At 38.0% G+C, this 23713-nt stretch overlaps 1 protein-coding gene across 3 annotated transcripts in view; it reads right to left on the bottom strand.

Moving 5' to 3' along the window:
- PAICS (phosphoribosylaminoimidazole carboxylase and phosphoribosylaminoimidazolesuccinocarboxamide synthase) overlaps window positions 1–23713 on the bottom strand; it is a 55128-nt gene that overhangs the window by 5369 nt on the left and 26046 nt on the right. For all 3 annotated transcript variants that reach the window (XM_073891717.1, XM_073891718.1, XM_073891719.1), the window contains 7 exons: window positions 22105–22302; window positions 17030–17208; window positions 14389–14568; window positions 14175–14288; window positions 13411–13494; window positions 11654–11834; window positions 10153–10311 (listed from right to left, as the gene is read on the bottom strand). In XM_073891717.1, coding sequence (XP_073747818.1) covers window positions 10153–10311; window positions 11654–11834; window positions 13411–13494; window positions 14175–14288; window positions 14389–14568; window positions 17030–17208; window positions 22105–22302 — 1095 coding nt within the window. The remainder of the gene's footprint in view (window positions 1–10152; window positions 10312–11653; window positions 11835–13410; window positions 13495–14174; window positions 14289–14388; window positions 14569–17029; window positions 17209–22104; window positions 22303–23713) is intronic.

Below are 23713 nucleotides of genomic sequence, written 5' to 3'. Positions count from 1 at the left end.
TATAAAGATAGCATTAAGTAGCTGAATGCTATATTAAAAAGTTTGTTCAATATGTTTAACTGACTATAAATCAAATATGCTCAGCTGTAAAAATTAATGGTATCCTATTTTTTTCTATACTTGAAGAAAGATACCTGCCAAAGCTTTAAAAAAAAAATAAAAACAGCAGTAAAGGAAATAAAGAGAACAGGCACAAACACATAAGAACAAAGAGGTAACAGTGATAACTTTTTGTCAGCTGAAAAGGAAATGGAGTGGTAACAACTAACTTAATAGACCAAGAAAATTTTATCCTAAACTGGAAGCAGGAAAAGATGAGAAGCAATGTGACCAATGTTAAAAAACCCATGCAAAGGTTGGGGAATTAGTGGCACCTGATACCCCTGAAGGGAGAGGTGGGGGTGAAAATGGGGCTAAAAAAAAAAGAGGACTTGCTTAAAGTCAAGCAGCAGTTAGGCCATCATATCTCCTGCGCCACTCTATGTACCTGAGCAATTGGCCCTTCTGCACCGTAGCAGAGTCAAAAATTCTTGTGAAGGTAAAAGAGACTGTTAGTCCAGACTTCTGTGGACCAGAGGGTACGAGGCATAGCTGAGACAGGAATGCCACAGTGAAAAAAGGGGGTTAAGTTTATACATATATTAAGATCACCAGATTCCAGAATGCTGGCAATCAGGTTTATTCCTCCAGGTAGGAGACTGAGACTAGAATGAAAAACTCAATAGAAGGGTTGGAGAAATATTCCAGAGAGTTTAGCAATAAGAGAAAGAAAAAACAGAAGCCAAAAAGTTCCAATTTGAATAGTAAATCCAAAAATGAGAAAAGAAAGAAAATGGAGGGAGAAGGAAAGTATTAAGTAATTGAAGAAAATTTCCCAGGACTAAAGAATTAGAGTTCCAGATTTAAAGAGCCCACTGAGGGGCGCCTGGGTGGCTCAGTCATTGGGCGATTGCCTTTGGCTCAGGTCATGATCTCAGAGGCCTGGGATCGGGCCCCGCATCGGGCTCCCTGCTCCGCGGGAGGCCTGCCTCTCCCTCTCCCACTCTCCCTGCTTGTGTTCCCTCTCTTGCTGTGTCTCTCTCTGTCAAATAAATAAATAAAATCTTAAAAAAAATAAAGAGCCCACTGAAAGCCCAAGATGAAAATAATCATCAAGACACATCTTTGCGAAATTTAAGAAAAATGCATAGAAAAAGATTCTAAAAGTTTCCAGAAAAAAAAAAAATTCACAAATGACCTAGAATCAGAATGGTAAAAAGGCACTGGAGTTTTCAGTAACTCTGGAAGCTAGAAGACAATGCAGTAATGCCTTCAAAAGGCATTTCTGAAGGAAAATGATTTTCAATCTAAATTCCATTCCTAAATTATTGAGTGTGAGGCTATGATGGAAACGTTTTAGATATACGAGTTCTCAAAAAGTTTACCATCTGTACCCCTTCCTCAGGAAGTTCGCTACGAATGCTCTCCAACAAATTAAGGAGTAAACAAAGAAAGAGGAAGACATGGGACCTAGGTAACAGGGCAAAATGCATGTCACAATGATGGTAAAGAGAAATCCTAAGATAATGACGGTACAGTAGGCCTAGAGAGAAGCCAGTCCGTAGTGGAAGGCTCAAGTACTTAACGTATTTGACACATAACACAAGCAGATTTACAATAAAATAAAAAAGATTGGCATTTAACAAGCAATCAACTCTTACTGAAACAATATGGACTCTCAGGACTGGTAGATCAGATCATTATCTTGGACTGTGATGAGCTTACCACAATATTGTTATTCTATGAGATTCTGTTCAGCCAACTGATAAAATTTCCTTGTATGTTATTTATTCTGGTCCCTAATTTATAGAAGTAAAGTTTCATTTCCTTTACAGAAGTAACATAATCACATTTACTTTAAAAAAAACTCAAAACCGGGGGGGAGGAGCAAGATGGCAGAAGAGTAGGAGACCTAAATTTTGTCTAGCCCCAGGAATTCAGCTAGATAATTATCAAACCATTCAGAACATCTACAAACTCAACAGATCGAAGAAAAGAATAGCAGCAACTCTCTGAACAGAAAAGCAACCACTTTCTGGAAGGTAGGACATGAGGAGAAGTGAATCCAAGGTGATATACAGGATGACAGACAGGGGCGGGGAGCCTCCTCAGCCAGCTACCCGCAAATGATAGAGCAGCGGAGCACAAAAATCGGAACTTTTAGCAGTCTGCTTTGCTGAGGGCCATCATGACAGTGGCTTGGGGGGGGTGGAACCCTCGCTGGGACAGTGTGGTCTCTGGACCCTCGGGGTCACAGGAAGACCGGGGGTGCCTGAGTGCGGCAGAGCTCCCAGGCATCAGAGCAGGAAAGCCGGCTGCAGAGACGGAGCCGAGGCATGGGCTCTCAGCTCCGGGTTGCCATAAACTGTGATCGGTGACAGTCCGGCCACTGCTCTTCCAGTAGGGACCCAACAAGCAGCAGATCGGGGAGACTCCCCTTCCTCCCGGGGGAGGAGCGGCGCGGGGGCGCACCGCAGGGATCTGCTGGGTTTGGAGACTCCACACGGGGGTCGGGTGCCAGAGATAGAAATGCTCGGTCACAGGCCAGGTGAGCACAGAGTAGGCACGGGAGACCAGGGAGATGGGAGTGATTGACGCTCTTCTCTGGGGGCTCACTGAGGAGTGCGGCCCCGAGCTCTCCACTCCTCTGGGACCAGAGATTGGGAGAACGCCATTGTCATTCTTGTCCTCCAAAGCTGTAGGGAAAGCTTTCAGGGAACAAAAGCTACCGAGAACAAACCCGAGCAGATGACTTAGCCTGGCCCCAGCAAGGGCGGGGCAATTCCACCTCCAGCAGACATTTGAGAACCACTGCAACAGGCCCCTCCCGCAGAAGATCAGCAAGAACAGCCAGCCAAGACCAAGTTTACCCATCAATGAGAACGGCAAAACAACGGTGCTAGGGGAATACTGCACATAGAATTCATAGTTTTCCCATGATGTTTAGTCTTTCAAAGTTAATTTTTTAAATTTTTATTTTTTCCTTTTTCTATTTTTTTAGTTGAATTATTCTTCTTTCCTTTTTCAACCAACATCATCTTGTCAATTCCTTTTTTTAAAATCTTTTTAAATTTTTCATTTTTACAGTCATACTCTAGCTCTTCATCGTACTTAACCTTATTTTTTATATATGTATTTTTCTTCCATTAAAATTTTGGGGTAGTTTCTTCTAACGAACCAAAATATACCCTAAATCTAGTATATGACGTTGTCCTAGTCTCCTGCCTATTCACATTCCTTTTTTAAAAAAATTTTTTCATTCTTTTTTCAACTAACTTATCAATTCCTTTTTTTAAAATCTTTTTTAATTTTCATCTTTACAGTCATATTCCATCCCTTCATCGTATGTACCCTTATTTATTTAATTTATTTATTTGACAGAGAGAGACAACGAGAGAGGGAACACAAGCAGGGGGAGTTGGAGAGGGAGAAGCAGGCTTCTCGCTGAGCAGGAAGCCTGATGCGGGGCTTGATACCAGCACCCTGGGATCATGACCTGAGCTGAAGGCAGACGCTTAACAACTAAGCCACCCAGGCGCCCCTACCCTTACTTTTGTATATATGTAAAAGTTTTTCTTTCTTTAAAATTTTGGGAGGCAGTTTCTTCTAAAGGCCAAAATACACCCAAAATCTAGTGTTTGGCTGTTATATTCACTAGCCTGATATTTCTTTTTCTTTTTTTTTTTTTTGTTCCCTTTTTCCCCTGGTTTCAGGTCTCTTCTGATTTGTTTAGTGTGTATTTTTCTGGGGTCGTTGTTACCCATTTAGCATTTTTTTAGCGTTTTGTTTTCTCATTCATCTATTATGCTCTGGACAAAATGACAAGATGGAAAAACTCACCTCAAAAAAAAGAACAAGAGGCAGTATCGACTGCCAGGGACCTAATCAATACAGACATTAGTATGATGTCAGAACTAGAGTTCAGAATGACGATTATAAAGATACTAGCTGGGCTTGAAAAAAGTATAGAAGATACTAGAAAATCCCTTTCTGGAGAACCAAAATAAAATCTAGCCAAGTCGAAATCAAAAAGGCTATTAATGAGATGCAATCAAAAATGGAGGCTCTAACTGCTAGGATAAATGAGGCAGAAGAGAGAATTAGTGATATAGAAGACCAAATGATGGAAAATAAACAAGCTGAGAAAAAGAGAGATAAACAACTACTAGATCACGAGGATAGAATTTGAGAGATAAGTGATACCATAAAGCGAAACAACATTAGAATAATTGGGATCCCAGAAGAAGAAGAAACAGAGGGGCAGAAGGTATACTGGAACAAATTATAGGAGAGAACTTCCCTAATTTGGGGAAGGAAAGAGGCATCAAAATCCAGGAGGCACAGAGAACTGCCCTCAAAATCAATAAAAATAGGTCAACACTCCACATCTCATAGTAAAACTCACAAGTCTCAGAGACAAAGAGAAAATGCTGAAAGCAGCTCGGGACAGGAGGTCTGTAACCTACGATGGTAGAAACATTAGATTGGCAGCAGAGCTATCCACAAGAGACCTGGCAAGCCAGAAAGGACTAGCATGATATCTTCAGAGCACTAAATAAGAAAAATATGCAGCCAAGAATATTATATCCAGCTAGGCTGTCACTGAAAATAGAAGGAGAGAGAAAAAGCTTCCAGGACAAACAAAAACTAAAAGAATTTGCAAACACCAAACCAGCCCAACAAGAAATATTGAAAGGGGTCCTTAAGCAAAGAGAAAGCCTAAAAGTAACATAGACCAGAAAAGAACAGAGACAGTTAACAGTCACCTTACAGGCAATAAAATGGCACTAAATTCTTATCTTTCAATAGTTACCCTCAATATAAATGGACTAAATGCCCCAATCAAAAGACACAGGGTATCAAATTGGATAAAAAAGCAAGACCCATCGATATGCTGTCTGCAAGAGACACTTTAGACACAAAAGACACCTCAAGATTTAAAGTGGAGGGCAGAAAACCATTTACCGTTCTAACAGACATCAAAAGAAAGCTGGGGTGGCAATCCTTTTATCAGACAAATTAGATTTTAAACCAAAGACTATAATAAGAGATGAGGAAGAACACTATATCATACTTAAAGGGTCTATCCAACAAGATCTAACATTATTAAATATCTATGCCCCTAACATGGGAGGAGCCAATTATATAAGCCAATTAATAACAAAATAAAAGAAACACATCGACAATAATACACTAATAGTAGGGGACTTTAACATCCCATTCACTGCAATGGACAGATTATCTAAGCAGAAGATCAACAAGAAAACAAGGGCTTTGAATGACACACTGGACCAGATGGACTTCACAGATATATTGAGAGCATTCCATCCTAAAGCAACAGAATACACATTCTTCTTGAGTGCACAAGGAGCATATCCCAGAACAGATTACATACTGAGTCATAAATCAGGTCTCAACCAGTACCAAAAGACTGGAATCATTTGCTGCATATTTTCAGACCACAGTGCTTTGAAACTAGAACTGAATCAGAAGAGGAAAGTGGGAAAGAACTCAAATACATGGAGGCTAAGTAGCATCCTATTAAAGAATGAATGGGTCAACCAGGAAATTAGAGAAGAATTAAAAAAATTCATAGAAGCAAATGAAAATGAAAACACAACTGTTCAAAAAAAAAAAAAAAAGACAACTATTCAAAATCTTTGGGATGCTGCAAAGGTGGTCCTAAGAGGAAAGTATACAGCAATACAAGCCTTTCTCAAGAAACAAGAAAGGTCTCAAATACACAACCTAACCCTACACCTAGAGGAGCTGGAGAAAGAACAGCAAATAAAGCCTAAACTCAGCAGGAGAAAAGAAATAATAAAGATCAGAGCAGAAATCAATGAAATAGAAACCAAAAGAACAGAATAGATCAACGAGACTAGGAGCTGGTTCTTTCAAAGAATTAATAAGACTGATAAACCCTTGGCCAGACTTATCAAAAAGAAAAGAGAAAGAACCCAAATAAATAAAATCACGAATGAAAGAGGAGAGATCACAACCAATACCAAAGAAATACAATTATAAGAACATATTATGAGAAACTATCTGCCGGCAAATTAGATAATCTGGAAGAAATGCATGCATTCCTAGAGATGTATAAACTACCAAAACTGAACCAGGAAGAAACAGAAAACCTGAAGAGACCCATAACCACTAAGGAAATTGAAGCAGTCATCAAAAATCTCCCAACAAACAAGAGCCCAGGGCCAGATGGCTTCCCAGGGGAATTCTACCAAACATTTAAAGAATTAATACCTATTCTTCTGAAACTGTTACAAAAAATAGAAATGGAAGGAAAACTTCCAAACTCATTTTATGAGGCCAGCATTACTTTGATCCCCAAACCAGACTAAGACCCCATCAAAAAGGAGAACTACAGACCAATATCCCTGATGAACATGGATGCAAAAATTCTCATCAAAATACTGGCCAATAGGATCTAACAGTACATTAAAAGGATTATTCACCACGACCAAGTGGGATTTATCCCTGGGCTGCAAGTTTGGTTCAACATCCGCAAATCAATTGATGTGATACAATACATTAATTAAAGAAATAACAAGAACCATATGATCCTCTCAGTAGATGCAGAAAAAGCATTTGACAAAGTACAGCATCCTTTCTTGATTTAAACTCTTCACAGTGTAGGGATAGAGGGTACACACCTCAATATCATAAAAGCCATCTATGAAAAACCCACACTGAATATCATCCTCAATGGGGAAAAACTGAAAGTTTTTCCCCTAAGGTCAGAAACATGGCAGGGATGTCCACTATCACCACTGCTATTCAACATAGTACTAAAAGTCCTAGCCACAGCAATCAGACAACAAAAAGAAATAAAAGGCATCCGAATCGGCTAAGAAGTCAAACTCATTCTTTGCAGATGATCATGATATTTTATGAGGAAAACCCAAAAGACTCCATCCCAAAACTTCTAGAACTCATACAGGAATTCAGTAAAGTGGCAGGATATAAAAAATCAATGCACAGAAATCAGGTGCATTTCTATACACCAACAACAAGATAGAAGAAGGAGAAATTAAAGAGTCGATCCCACTTACAATTGCACCCAAAACCATAAGATACCTAGGAATAAATCTAACCAAAGAGGCAAAGGATCTGTACTCAGAAAACTATAGAATACTCATGAAAGAAATTGAGGAAGACACGAAGAAATGGAAAAACGTTCCATGCTCTTGGACTGGGGAAGAACAAATATTGCAAAAATGTCTATGCTACCTAGAGCAATCTACACATTTAATGCAATCCCCATCAAAATACCATCAACTTTTTTCAAATAAATGGAACAAATAATCCTAAAATTTGTATGGAACCAGAAGAGACCCCGAATAACCAAAGGAATGTTGGAAAAGCAAAGCAAAGCCAGTGGCATCACAGTTCTCGACCTGAAGCTCTATTAACAAAGCCGTAATCATCATGACAGTCTGGTACTGGCACAAAAACAGATACATAGATCAATGGAACAGAATACAGAGCCCAGAAATGGACCTTCAACTCTATGGTCAACTCATCTTCAACAAAGCAGGAAAGAATGTCCAATGGAATAAAGACAGTCTCTTCAACAAATGGTGTTGGGAAAATTGGACAGCGACATGCAGAAGAATGAAACTGGACCATTTCCTTATACTACACACAAAAATAGACTCAAAATGGATGAAAGACCTCAATGTGAGATAGGAATCCATCAAAATCCTAAAGGAGAACACAGGCAGCAACCTCTTTGACCTCAGCCACAGCAACTTCTTCCTAGAAACATGGAAAAGGCAAAGGAAGCAAGGGCAAAAATGAACTATGGGACTTCATCAAGAGAAGCTTTTGCACAGCAAAGGAAACAGTCAACAAAACCAAAAGACAACCAACAGAATGGGAGAAGATATTTGCAAATGATGTATCAGATAAAGGGCTAGTATCCAAAATCTATAAAGAAGTTATCAAACTCAACAACCAAAGAACAAAAAATCCAATCAAGAAATGGGCAGATGAACAGACATTTCTGCAAAGAAGACATCCAAATGGCCAACAGACACATGAAAAAGTGCTCAACATCATTTGGTATCAGGGAAATACAAATCAAAACCTCAATGAGATACACACCTCATACCAGTCAGAATGGCTAAAATTAAAAAGTCAGGAAACAACAGATGTTAGTGAGGATGCGGAGAAAGGGGAACGCTCCTACACTGTTGGTGGGAATGCAAGCTGGTGCAGCCACTCTGGAAAACAGTATGGAGGTTCCTCAGAAAGTTGAAGATAGAGCTAACCTACGACCCAGCAATTGTACTATTGGGTATTTACCCCAAAGATACAAATGTAGTGATCCGAATGCACACCTGCACCCCAATGTTTATAGCAGCAATGTCCACAATATCCAAACTACGGAAAGAACCTTGATGTCCAACAGCAGATGAATGGGTAAAGATGTGGTGTACACACACACACACACACACACACACACACACACACACACACAGGAATATTAGGCAGCCATCAGAAAAAAATGAAATTTTGCCATTTGCAATGATGTGGATGGAAATAGAAGGTATTATGCTAAGCGAAATAAGTCAATCAGAGAAAGACAAGTATCATATGATCTTACTGATAGGAGGAATTTGAGAAGCAATACAGAGGATCATAGGGGAACAGAGGGAAAAATGAAACAAGATGAAATCAGAGGGGGAGACAAACCATAAGAGACTCAATCTCAGGAAACAAACTGAGGGTTGCTGGAGTGGAGGGGGTTGGGAGGGATGGGGTGGCTGGGTGATGGACATTTGGGAGGGTATGTACTATGGTGAGCGCTGTGAATTGTGTAAGACTGATGAATCACAGACCTGTACCCCTGAACCAAATAATACATTATATGTTAATAAAAAAACTTAAAAAAACCCTTCAAAACCATGAATGATGTATTTGGGGGGGGGGATCCCAAATCTGGACTTGATCTAGCTACAGATCTCACCACCAGTTTATAAAAAATATAGGAAGAGCATGTTAAACATCATACAGAAATATAATCAGCCAAACCAAAATGTGGAAAATTCTTTAGGATAAACAAAAGTGAAAAAAGAAGGATTAAAAGAGACTTAGGAGAGAGAGCAATTAAATGCAATATAAGGACTGTGTTAGATCTTGATTTGAGCAAACCAACTGTAAAAACAAATGAGATGATCAGGAAAGCTTGAACACTAACTGAAAATTAGATGATTTTAAGAAATTACCCATCAATTTTTCTTAAGTGTGATTATGGTATCCTGACTATGATTTTTTTTAAAAATGATTTATTTGAGAGCATGAGTGAGAACCCAAGTGGGGGGAACAGCAGAGGGAAAGGGAGAAGCTCCTGAGCCAGGAGCCTGATGTGGGGTTTAATCCCAGGACCCTGGGATCATGACCTGAGCTGAAGGCAGATGCTTAACCAACTGAGCCACCCAGGCACCGCCATGATCATGATTTAAAAACTAGAGTTCTGGCACGCCTGGGTGGCTCAGTCGGTTAAACATCTGCCTTGGGCTCAGGTCATGATCCTGAGGTCCTGGGATCAAGTCCCACATTGGGCTCTCTGCTCAGTGGGGAGCCTGCTTCTCCTTCTTGCCTGCTCTGCCTGCCGTTCCCCCTGCTTATGCTCTCTCTCGACAAACAAATAAAATCTTTAAAAAATAGAATAAAATAATAAAAACTAGAGTTCTTATTGCTTAGAGAAGCATATTTAAGTATAAAATGCTATGTTTGCTTGAAAATAATCCAGCAGAAAGGGCTACAGATGTAATAAGATATTAAATGTCAAAGTTGAATAATGGGTACATGAGATTTCATGTTATTCTCTCTACTATTGTGCATGTTTGAAGTTTTTCAATAAAATTTTTTTTTTTTTTTTGGAGACAGAAAGCCAGCCCGAGCAGGGGGGAGGGCAAAAGGAGAGGGAGAGAGAGAATCTCATGCGGGCTCTCTTCACGGAGCCCGACATGGAGCGTGATCTCACAACCCTGAGATTATGACTTGAGCCAAAATCAAGAGTGAGATGTTTAACTGACTGAGCCACCCATGTGCCCCTTTAATAAACAACTTTTTAAAACTCATGTATCTTACCACTGGGTAGTCGAAGAGAAGACCACACATCCTGAGCTCCCCAGTCTGGAGTGAGTGGAGGGCAGCTGATAACTGGGTATGCAGTGTTACCAGACATCACTGGTCCTAAACCATTGCTTCTGCCTGCCACTGCCACAAATACAGTAGGAATGCCATCCCCTAGGGAAATTACATATTTGTAATTGAATTGAAAGGAGATTTTAAGATAGGTTAAAACAAAATGCCTATGTGTCTTAACTCCTTCAGTTCCTTTATTTGCAGGCTCCAGAAAAAGCATAAATAAGACACTATTATTACATATATATTCAGTATATGTCACACTTCACTACCTATTATATCTCAAGTAACAAAGTAGCAAGAATAAGTTTGGCCATCTTTGAGATCGATAGTATAAAAAGGGTACCAGAGTATTAGTGAGGGAATGGCTCAAAGGCCCTTCTACTATGGCTGCTTAGGCTCACCAAAACAAAGAATGACACCACCGGAACCAGTGTCTGTCCTGGGGTCCTTCAAACAACAGGGTATAAGGAGACCTTGTTAATGGAGACTAGAGGTTCAGGGGCACATTATGAATGAAGGAAGGCAAATACAGTACCCAAATATTTATTACCCTTCAATATATTTTTCAACATATCTCTTAAATATTTCATTCTTTGATAAATTTTCAAGTTATTCCTTTGTTTCTTACCACAGAGATTCCTAACCTGGAATCCAAAATTTTATGTATTTGCACTTTTCTGGAGAAAGAGTTCAGGCTTTCATAAGTTTAACAAAGGTCTAGGAACTTATTCTAGTTCCCTGCCCCCTCCCCCCATCCCCGGCCCAAACCTTAATAACTACGCTCCTGTAACAACTACCTTTAGAAAGAAAACTCAAATCAACATTTTTCCCAGTTGAGAAACATTTGGTTATGTCTCCAGGACTCCATTATTTTAGATCAATACTATCCCATCAAGACATTTCTTTTATATACTAAATTCTAAAATTGTTCCTTAATTTCACATTCAAATACCTCCTAAGAAAGGCTGACCACTAACAATACTCAAAGAATCTGCTGCTTCAACCTCAGGACTCCCAAAATTGATGTGGGGCCTATCTTCCGCTGGAGCATATTAGAAACAGTACTTCAGGGGCTTCTTATTAGGTAAAAACGCATTCTAGTCTTTATTTTCCTTCCATGTTTCACTTTCTTTTGGGGGGTGGGGGCCTCTAATTTATTTATTTTTAACATTTTTAAAAAAACTTGAATGCTGTTGACACACAATGTTGCATTATTTTCAAGTGTACCCATTTTGCATTTTCAATTCTTTTTCCCCAAGCCATTCTTTTATAAGTGCCTAGAGCATCTTATACTCTTTGGCAGTATAATGAAAGCCTAGATTATCACATTTTCCCTCTTGGAAATGTGGCAAATTCTTTTTCAGCATTATTAGTCCAAACCTAAAATTTTTTGGCAAAATCAGGAGAATTTCCTGAAATGCTCTAGTTATGTGACATTTACCTTCATACTCTGCTTTAATCCTCAGAGTTTCATCTGGTCCTTTATGGGCAGATGTTACCCGAAGTTCACATGGAATGCCAAAATTTCCACAAGCCTTCTTGATTTTTTCACAGTGACTGAGATCAGAAGTTGAGCCCATCAATATTACAACTCTGCACTGACTTTCTGATTTCAGAAGCAACTGGAAAAGAAAAACATGGATATGAAAAAGAAAATGGCAAAAACTGGATAAATATAGAATTGAGTATCATAAGAATAATCAGTTTACAAAGCTATAGCAGAGTAAAATTACAACTGGACAGAATACTTTCTTAATAGACCAAATTCAAGACAAACAGGACAAAATGTAATTTATTTTTCAAAATAACCTCTGTATATAAAGAAAAGTGATCTTCATAATTAACACCTAAAGAAATTTTTAATCAGAGAAATTATATTTACTATTATAATAAAAAGCAAAGATACTCAACCCTTCTAATTAATATTCAGGAAGCTGTAATATAAAATATTTCATCCTAAGATTTTAGTCCATTGTGTTTAATGGAGATTTTAAGGCATAATCAGCCAAAATAAAGAGATATTATAAACCTTAAGTCAGTTACTCAGAATTCAAAATGCATGTTCCCAAGGAAATGATGTTCTGAAAACTGGCTATGACCCTTGAATAATCACAAATCCCATTTAATTTCTACAGGATTATAGTAACAATAATACCATAAATCTAAAAGATTTGAGAGAGAGAGGGAGGGAGGGAGAGAGCACAGGGGAGCAGGGAGAGGGGCAAAGGGAAAGGGAGAGAGAATCTCAAGCATACTCCCCACTGAGTGCACAGCCTGATGCAGGGCTTGATCCCAGGACCCTGAGATCATGACCTGAGCCAAAAATCAAGAGTTGGATGCTTAATGTGGTGACTGAACCACCCAGGCACCCCAATAATACCATAAATCTTAAAGTGACACTTTAATGTCACATGGAGTTCTAATTCTGAACTCTACTTATGGAACCTATGCTAATGCAACTCTGAGTAGCAGTGGAGAGATGGGTAGGAAATGTAAGGGACAAGGAGAAGACAAGGACTCTAGGTTTCCCCAACAGAATTTGGGAGTATACTGGCCAGTTTAACAACAGGGGGTTTCAGTATGTCACTGAGGATAGTTCAGGTGGTACATTTCTTAAGGGCGTTCCTTTTTTTTTTTTTTCTTAAACCACTGGGGGGCTTCGCTGGTTGAGTGGATGACTCCTCATTTTAGCTCAGGTCATGATCTTGGGGTCCTGAGACAGAGCCCTGCGTCAGACCCTGCGTTCAGTGGAGAGTCTCCTTCAGGATTATCTCTCTCCCTCTGCTCCTCCCCCCACCTGCGCACAAGCGCGCACACACAAACACACACACTCTTTCTAAAATAATAAATATTAAAAAAAAAAAAACTGGAGAAAAGAAATAACTGCACCTTCTCACTTTTATTTTCCTTTTTTTGAAAAAAGGTTTTATTTATTTATTTATTTATTTAAAGGACATGCAAGCAGGGGGAGGGGCAGAGGGAGGGAGAAAGAATCCCAAGCAGACTCTGTAGTGAATGGAGAGCCCAATGTGGGGTTCAACTCCATGATCCTGAGATACTGAGATCCTGACTGGAGCTAAAATCGAGAGCCGGATGCTCAACTGACTGAGGCACCTAGATGCCCCTATTTTCCTTTTTGAAGCAAGATTTTCTTGTAGAAAAACACAGAACAGCATGGGTTTACTACAAAAGTTTTACCTCCACTCTTTCTGCAACCCACTCAAAATTTTTCTTCACCATCTGGAGCGCTTCGGGAGTTACTTCCTTGAGGTCACGATAGGACTAGAAAATAAGATAGAAAGTTTAGAATACAGATATTCTATTAGTAATATTCTTGCTAACTGAAATTATTTAATTTCTGAATTTTGGGTAGACTATGAAAAGCTTGCATAGCAAGGAATATATCTGAAAATGTACCCGAACCTATAAATTCATTTCCTGAATTAGACCAGAGAAAGTTCAGATAGTGAAGTACACTTGTATATTCATTTAAGCTTAAGTGCTTTCTACACTAGCAACTACAATTAACTGCCCTGACAATTCTTATGTATTAAGTAGAGAGCATCTGCCCTAATTTTGCTTTTTATAGGACAGAGCAGAAATGGAACCTGGTAAGATCCAGAACACTTGGGATAGAGTTCCAGATCTGCCCTTATTCTTGTAATTATGAAGATACCATCCTCTCAGCACCTTAGTTTTCAATTGGTCAAACAAGGATGACACTTGCTCTGTGTGACAGTCATAATAAATGAATAAGCTATTTTGAAAATACAAGGTACTGTTCCTATTATTTTTTTTCAGGATATAGGAAATGTAAGAGATACTTATCTTTAAAAGTAAACAGCAATCAACTCTGGTTCTTACCATATGGAACAATAGTAGCCTTTTCTTTTCCTCCCATCTTCCTACTCACCTCTATCTCACCTGATCTTGAAAAGGATAAAAAAAAATCAAGGCATTACCTGTTTATCCTTCTGTTGGCTTCGATCTCCTGATGGCCAGAGTCTCCAGGAATCATTATCAATAACATCAGCAAGAACAATTTCTTTGGTGGTTACATCAACACCAAATTCAATCTAGAAATAGCATATCACCAAAGGAAAGTTTTCAAAACTCTACAACTAAAGACATTTCTCAGTTATAATCTTTATTATCAAATCTCCATTTTATTTGTACCTTCATATCAACCAGCGTACAGTTCTGGGGCAACCAGGATTTCTCCAGTATTTCAAAAATAGCCTGTGTAGCATGACTCATGATATCTACTTCAGTCTGGCCTATAACAAGTCCAGCAAAGCAAAATTTTGCAGCAATTAGCTGTTCCTCAGACCACTGTGGATCGTTATTGGCATCATCCTGAAAATAAAGTATAGGAGTACAATTATTTTAAAAATAAAAATTTTGATTTTTTGAGATAAACTGAAGTCCTTTTTTCCTTGACCATGAATTCCTCAGAAATATTTATTTTCTCTAAAGACTTAATTTTTCATTGAAATGCCCTTTAACTCACAATTATTTTTAACTTATCTAGTTTTAATAGCTACTTTAAAATTTAAGATATTCAATGAGTAACTTACTCCAGGTGATAAAGTAATTTAAAAGAATTTGCTCTCTCTATAAACTAATTTAAATAAAAGTGTGTTTTTTTTTTTCTTCATCTGAGTCAACAGAAATAGTAAGAAGGCCAAAACACACTTTAGTCCACCAAATCTTTCTAGGATGCAGTTTTCATAATCTCCTGACCTCCTTTTTTTTTTTTTAAAGGTTTTTATTTATTTATTTGATAGAGAGCACAAGTAGGCAGAGTGGCAGACAGAGGGGCAGGCAGAGGGAGAGGAGAAGCAGGCTCCCCGTTGAGCAGAGAGCCCGATATAGGGCTTGATCTCAGGACCCCAGGATCATGACCTGGGCCAAAGGGAGATGCTTAACCAACTGAGGCACCCAGGCACCCTTTTTTTTTTTTTTTAAATATTTTATTTATTTATTTGACAGAGAGAGACACAGCGAGAGAGGGAACACAAGCAGGGGAGTGGGAGAGGGAGAAGCAGGCTTCCCGCTGAGCAGAGAGCCTGAAGCGGGGCTCGATCCCAGAACCCTGGGATCATGACCTGAGCCAAAGGCAGACACTTAATGACTGAGCCACCCAGGCACCCCCACCTTTTTTTTAAAGATTTTTAAATAATCTCTACGCCCAACATGGGCTCAAACTCAATCCTGAGATCAAGAGTCACATGCTGTGCCGACTGAGCCAGCCAGGCACTGCTCTTGACCTCATTTTTAATAAAAATTTATATAAGACTATAAGTCTTTAGGGATACTATTTAATAATTCGAGAGACTTCATTTAAAGACATTAGTGAAAAAATACTTTTATTCATTTTATGTAGTGTCCCAATTTCACATGAAATTTTTCTTTTATGAATTCTGGATTTGTATTATAACCAAAAGATAAACATTTTAAAGTTTGCAGTTCACTGATTATATTTGAACTAGGCCAAAAGGCTGAGAGGCAATTTTAGTTCACTGTTTAAAAACGCTACACCAGGTACGTCTGGGTGGCTCAGTCAGCTGACCACCTGCCTTCAGCTCAGGTCATGGTCCCAGGTTCCTAGGACTGAGCCCTGCGTAGGGCCCCCTGCTCAGTGGGGAGCCTACTTCTCCCTCTCCCTCTGCCTGCTGCTCCCCCTCCTTGTGTGCTCTGTCAAATAAATAAATAAAACCTTTAAATTAAAAAAAAAAAAGCTACACAAGGTGCGCCTGGGTGGCTTGGTTGGTTGAGGGTCCAGATTCTTGGTTACGGCTCAGGTCATGATCTCAGGGTTGTGATGGAGCCCCCTGTCGGGCTTTCTGCTCAGTGTGGAGTCTGCTTAGGATTCTTTCCCTCCTCCTCTCCCCCGCCCCAGCTTTGTTCCTCTCACTGCATGCTTGCTAGCCATCTCCCTCTTTCTCTCTCAATAAATAAATAAAATCTTAAAAAAAAAAAGGAAACAATAAAAATGCTACATAGACATTACTCCTGACATTGGACCTATGCTTCCTGACGTTAGAACTATGCTTAACAGCTAAACAAAGAGGGAAAGAGAAAAGCAGTGTTTTTTTTTTTTTAAAGATTTTGTTTATTTATTTGTACAACAGAGCAACAAGCAAGGGGCACAGCAGGTAGAGGGAGAAGCAGGTTCCCCGCTGAGCAAGGAGCCCGATGCAGGACTCAATCCCAGCACCCAGTATCATGACCTGAGCCTTAGGCAGATGCTTAAATGACTGAGGCACCCAGGCATCCCAAAAAAGCAGTTTCAATAAAGAAAACCAATACAAATTTATAACCACTGATTCCTACATCTTTTTATGTCTTTGCTTATGAGATATTGGTAATAGTTTTTCTGCATCTGAATATAAAAAGATGCCTTGTATTCACTTTTACTTCAAACTCTTTAAAAACTTAAAGTTTCTGAATTGTTGGGGCGCCTGGGTGGCTCACTCGTTAAACGTCTGCCTTCAGCTCAGGTCATGATCCCAGGGTCCTGGGATCGAGCCCTGCATCGGGCTCCCTGCTTGGTGGGAAGCCTGCTTCTCCCTCTCCCACTCCCCCTACTTGTGGTCCCTCTGTCGCTGTCTCTCTCTTTCTGTCAAATAAATAAAATCTTTAAAAAATAAAATAAAGTTTCTGAATTGTTACTTTTCTTCCTAATAACTGCTAATTTTATTTTTAAATTTATTTTTTAAGATTTTATTTAGCTTTAGTAACATTTAAATCTTTTGACTTTGAAATTATGTTTGTTGCTATATTATAGTAAGACAGAGAAGCACAGAATAATTACCTTGAAAAACAGTTCCACTTTAGGTGGGTAAAACTTATATCCCTCCTTGACACCAGGATTCCTTTTGAGAAAAGAACCAGTTGCTACTCTTCTACAAACCCATTCAATTGGAATCATTTCACACTTAGGTGCAATGAAAGCTGTCTCCCCACATTTTCTGGTGAAAGCAGTTTTGATACCTACATATTGATAAAAAGGTATTAAAAAGCATTAAAAGTGTATTAAAAAAGTTAGATCTGAGGCATAATAAAATTGCTGTTTACAAAAAACAAAATGAAACAAAAACCCTATCTAGCCAAATGTGTTATCCTTAAGTGATACTATCAAAAGTATATTAACTTTTTTGAAAAAGTAGAAGTAGGAAAACAAAATTATTAGTATGGTTTTCTTAATGCTTATCAAAATATTTAGTATTTCACAGTGGATCAGAAAGTCTGGGTCCCACTGTCTTTACCATTCATTCATTCATTCATTCATACATTCAAAAAATACTTTTGAGAAATTCCCCTGCCACTGCTTACCTAACTTTGCATAAAGCATATAACTCATCTAAGTGGTACTAAATTATCTTTAGATTTGGTTATACAATTCTCATATTTGACAGTCCAGTATTAAATATCCACTTATCACAATCAGGTACAGACCTATATTTGGATTGCCCTTTTCTCTTATATTTATATTTCTTTATATTTATAGAAATTATATTTATATTTCTTTATATTTAAAGAAAATAATGCCTGAAAAAAAGTATCCAGGTAGCAGCAAGAACATAGCGGCCAATTTGGCCAAGAGCAAAGAAAACATTTGTTCTTCCCTTCCCTTCTACTTTACTCAAACTGTTACTGGAAAACTAACATAAAAAGCTAGCTTGTGACAGAGCTATTTTATTTGGGGACATTGGAAAATAACCTAATAATAGTTATAATATATCATGAACCATATGATCCAGCAATTCCACTCCTAGATATTCTAGGTATTAACACTGCAGCTTGAAGATGAGCATTATTATGTTAACACATAAAGGTTTCCAGGAGACGTTTTAATCATGTAAATGCTACAGGATTATTTTGTGCTGCCATATAAAAACATACATATATATTACCCTACATGAAGGGAATCTACATTTATGTAAGACCTGCACTGTTCTAAGTGTTTTACATCTCATTTAACCATACATAAAATTTTTCAGATAGTTATCATTACATTTTACAGTGAAAGAAACAGAGGCTCAAAGAAGTTAAGTAATTTGACAAGCTGGGACATGTTGCCAATCAGTAATGGTGCTTGGACCAGTTTCAAAACCTGCATTGTTTTCTCTGTACTCCCTCTGGATTTGACCAGTAAGATTCAGGAAATTGTGATATGCTACATGAACAGGAACTCTGGGAAAGAATAAGAGTTTAAGTAAATGGTCATTTTAACCTTTAAATAATGACTGGGCTCATGTTCATGGATAGGCAAATCATTTAAATCAATCCTTAACTACAGGTGGTAACTACATGCCTGGCTTTAAGAGTTCCTTTTAAGATCTGTTAATTATTAGACATATGTGCTCACTTGTCTACCAAGCTTGAAAGACTAGTATCCCAATCTATTGTTTAAATATAAACAATAGTTACTTTTACTCAGAGGAAAACTCTTCCTCACATCTAAGGGAACCAAAAGTACAGAATCAATTTACGGTAATGACCTAGTACAGGAAAAAAGAACTGCTTCAAAAAAAAAAAAAGATTCAGTTTAGTTGATATAATGATTGCTTCTAATATACATGCTAATCATCTTAGCAAATTTCATGACTGGGGGGATAAGCAAAACAACTCTCCCCATGTCTCACTGTTTACAGAATTTAAGACTCCTATGAAGATTACTAAGGAAATGTCACTTCATACTCTGAATTACAACAGCAGTGTGTGACAGCTAATCAGCCCACATAGCCCTTGGGCCACCCATGTATTAAGGTAGCCCAGCTCCTCATCTGTGGTTTAACAACTGCAGGACTTATACCCATTATCACTCTTAACACCTAAATGTAATTACGGTAGGTTTCTGTGAGAGAACTGAGACTTAAAAGGTTAAGTATTGAGACCAAATCCACACAATTCATAACTCAGGTGTAGCATGTATAATATTATTTCCATGGAAAAACAGTATTACTTATACCTATTATTTGTACAGTATTTTATAGTTTGCTTGTGACTGACAGTGAGAAAATCAGAATCCTGATTTATAAAATCTCATTTGGTGCTCTTCCCATTCTAACTTCTAGAAATACCTTAATTAGGAACATAGCCTTGGTTATAAAAGCAATTTTAAATAATCACTGGTGGTCAACTAGACATGGCATTGATTTAACTATCAGCAAGTAAAAATTAGATAAGGCAACGGAACTCCTAATCTGTCCTCTAAAACAAATCTAAGAATTTTTTAAAACTTATAAGTTTTCCTTAATTTCAGTGTATAAAACCTGAAAAACATCTTTCAACATTTCCTGTGAACCAAGTAAGTTTTAGTTATGTTAAGTGTGCCAATACAGTATTTGGTTTTTTTAAAGATTTTATTTATTTGACAGAGAGAGAGAGACAGTGAGAGGGAACACAAGCAGGGGGAGTTGGAGAGGGAGAAGCAGGCTTCCTGCTGACCAGGAACCCGATGCGGGGCTTGATCCCAGGACCCTGGGATCATGACCTGAGCCAAAGGCAGACACTTAATGACTGAGCCACCAGGCGCCCCGCCAATACAGTAGTTTAAAGATAATTGTTGGAGTACTTCTTTTAGGATTGCGAACTTTCCCAGCTTTCTCAGACTCAGGACTTTAAGGTCCAAACTGGAAAGTCCTGGACAAACAGAGACAATTTGGGTCACTTTAACTCACTTTTCGTTAAACCCACAAAATGCACTGAATAGTCCCTTACTGAGTAAGAAAATAAAAACTTGGGTCTGTACTTATCTTCCATTATTTGAAAATAAATAAATAAATAAATAAATAAATAAGGCCCCGTAGCTATGTATAACTACTATGGGTACACAGGAGCTTATTTTTTTTATTGTTAAAAAAATAAAAATATATATTTAATAAATACTAATAAATACTAATAAAAATAGTATTAAGCAACTTTTTAAAAATTTTAGTATGTATAGGGAGAATGAGATAACTTGGCAAGTTAAAAATGGATCACTTATCTGAACTGCAATAGGAACTTAAATTAGTTTGACGCTCTCTACAGCAATCAACTCAGTCACTGAGAAACCACCTATCAAGGAAGCCTTGAAATAAAAATCCTAAAATCATATTACTTAGGAACTGTGGGTGGTCCTTTAAATTTATCACAACATACTCACTTTCAACATATAGAGGGATTTATGATGTAGATGACAAATTAGGCTGGCAAACATTTTTTTCTCCACACTACCTTAAAAGTGTTCAATAGAAAACTAGAAAAGAGGCAAAACTATTCAAGAACCCATTCTGTACTGACAGAATTGATTTAATTTGAATTACCTTGTTATTTTGTGGAAGGTAGGTACATCTATCCTGACTGGAAACAAAGGTATTAAATCCCCCTTTAGATTTAGAAGATTGATTTAAGACATTATGGACATACCTTGAAGATATTGCAGGTTCGGTTCCATGCCACCACAATAAAGCAAATCAAATGAACTTTTTGGTTTCCCAGTGCACATAAAAGTTATATTTACACGATACTGTGGTCTATTAAGTGTGTGATGGCATGATGTCTAAAAAACTTTAGTTAAAAAATACTTTATTGCTAAAAAACACTATCATCTGGGCTTTCAGCAAGTTGTGATCACTGATCATAGTTCACCATAACAAATAAAATAACGAGAAGTTGGAAATATTGATAGACTTGCCAAAATGTGACAGCAACATGAAGAGAACAAATGTTGTTGGAAAAATGGCACCAATAGACTTGTTCAATGCAGGGGCAGGGTTGCCACAAACCTTTAATTTGTACAAAAAAAAAAGGCAATATCCATGAAACACAATAAAGCAAAGTGCAATAAAACAGGGTATTCCTGTAATGCTTACTGGAAGCTCTAAGAAATGAAAAGGCAACTGGGTAGTAAAAGGAGACAAAATTATTAAATTATAAAATTAGAACTGGGATAGTAAAAAACAAAGCTTAAGGAACCAGAGGCCTCAAAGGTTGAGTGATGCAAGGCAATGAGGTTTCTTACACTGGAGGAAAAGAGCTCAAATCTTTTATTAGCTGAGATTTCATATACTACAGACAAATCAGCATTGACTGAATCCCTGCAGAAAAGCCCATTATCTTAATTCCCCTTTCTTTACTCCAAATGCCCTCTACAGAATGTTCTGATCTAGTCTTTTTGAATAAATGTCTCTATGGGAAATAGTCTTCTTTCAGTTTTAGAGTAGGGGGTAACCCTGGAGATCTTTGATCTAGTTCAAATCCCTCACTTGAGGCAGAATAAGAAGGTGTGGTGGCAATCTTCAAATACTTTCCAGGCTTTCAAGTGGAAAAGGGATTTGAAATTCTGTCTTATCTCCAAGGGACAGAGCAATGAATAACTATATAGAACTGCAGGTACCAAATTTCAACTCTTCAATTAGAGCTGCCTAATACCAGAACAGGACTCCTTCATAGGTAAGTCTCTCCTAGGACATCTTCCTAGGCGAGAAAAGTTACAGAGGAGATAGGCATGCCAGACAAAGACTGCATCAAACTGTTAAGATCCCTTAACTAAATGATAGAACTTACTAATTCCAAATTAAGTGCTGTAGTGAAATTTAAGAGTTCCTGGTTTGATTTAAGTAACCTTACCTTTTGAGACATTGCCAAACAACATGTTCTTAATCCAAATGTCATCTCCCCATTAAAGAGATCAGAGTGTGCCCTGGGTGTGTGTGTGGCAATATTCAAAAGGGAGGAGATTGTGCGGGGAGCCACTTACCTGTTTCCCGATAACAATTAAAAAATTTAACTGATAGTCAACATGTTGTTAATCCAAATAATGCCATTTCCCCATGAAAGGACCAGTATGTGTGTGACAGAGAGAATGTGAAAGGGGAGGCTATCGGGAAAGCCACTTACCTGCTTCCTTTAACAACTGAAAAATACAACTGGTAGTTTTATTTGAGATTGCAGCTTTTCCTTCCAGGTGATTCTTTCTGGCTGCATTTCCTGCTGTTATCTGGTCCTTGGACTGCAGGAGGACTTTTCCTGGACTATCTGGCAATTCATAGACTTCTTTTGTTTTACCCTCATAGAGTTTTTTACCAATATTCAATACTGTGGAGATAAAATGGAGACATCAGATTTCAGGAAAAAATTTCCTAATGAAGACTAAGTTATCCCTGATCAATCAGAGAACATACAGAGTGGTTAAGGGATAATTTTAATAAAAAATTCACTCATCTGCAAAGAACCTATACTCTACATTTTCACAGGCATCATATTTGATTCACATAATTTTGTGACAAACTGTAATTATGCAAATAATTATAGTTGACCCTTGAACTATGTGGGGTCTAAGATTGAAAATCTGCATAGAACTTTTACTCCCCCAAAACTTAATAGCCTACTGTTGATCAGAAGCCTTGCTGATAAGATTAAATGGCTGATTAACACATATTTTCTAAGTTATATGTACCTTATGCTGTATTCTTACAATAAAGTAAACTAGAGAAAAGAATAAAATCTTAAGAAAAAGAAAATACATTTGCAGTACTGTGTGGTAATTATTGGAAAAAAGAAAATCCATGGGCATGCAGTTCAAACCCATGTTGTTCAAGGCTCGAATGTAGATTAGAAAACTAAGTATCAAAAAGGTAGAAGCCATGCAGTTCAGAAATGGCAGAGCCAGACAAAATCCTGTATCTTCTGATATCATATTCTTTTCTCTTTCCACTATCAACCCTGCCTCTCTATAGCAGAACTGAAGTAGGACTAATTTACATTAAGTTAATAGAATAGCATTTTCGTATATATATTCATAATACAATAAACTAGCTTGTAGAGGAAAAAAATGCTTATTTTTTGTGACTTCCATCTGGCATGACAGGCAAAATGGGAAAGTTCAGCCTGAAGGGTTTCTTGACTTTTTTAAAGTGCAAGGGGAGGCACCCCCACCCACTTAAGTTAGCCCATTTCCAAGCACCTCTATTTCTTAATCTTTCTTCCCTACTCCCCAGTGTTAATCCTTTCTCCACACTAACAGATGTGGGAAATTGTGAGGAAAGACAAGGGAATCCAATTTGATGCAGGTCACAGACTAAAAAAAAAATAGTCATTAGAAAGAATGATTTAGATGAAGATCAGAGATAACAGAAGTTTAAGGACTTAAAATTTCCAAGGGGAGAAATCACCCCTCATGCTCCTAGAACATGGACTCATTCTCAGTATTGGCATTTTTTAGGGTCCGTGTGCCAGGTACACTAGGGATATACCAGTAAACAAGACAGAGTTCCTGCTCTCAAGCAACCTGAGTCTGAGGGAAGCTAAAATTAAACAGGACATCAAAGTAAGTATGATGTGAGATATACACAGACTACAGGATCACACATTCATAGCAGGCCCACCTAACCTAGTCTAGACACCGGAGAAGGAAGTCTGAAACAAAGCGAGGTTGAGGTTGAGATCTGAGGCAGGATGAATATTTAGCCAGAAGAGGGAAAGGGTTTAATAATGGTGGTGAAAAAAG

The sequence above is a fragment of the Callorhinus ursinus genome, unplaced genomic scaffold (genome assembly GCF_003265705.2).
Source record: "Callorhinus ursinus isolate GAN/ISIS: 27379988/994484 unplaced genomic scaffold, GSC_fseal_2.0 scaffold4, whole genome shotgun sequence".
In the NCBI taxonomy this organism is placed as follows: domain Eukaryota; kingdom Metazoa; phylum Chordata; class Mammalia; order Carnivora; family Otariidae; genus Callorhinus; species Callorhinus ursinus.
Note: the sequence above shows the minus strand (reverse complement) of the source record. Positions and strands in the feature narration are given on the sequence as shown.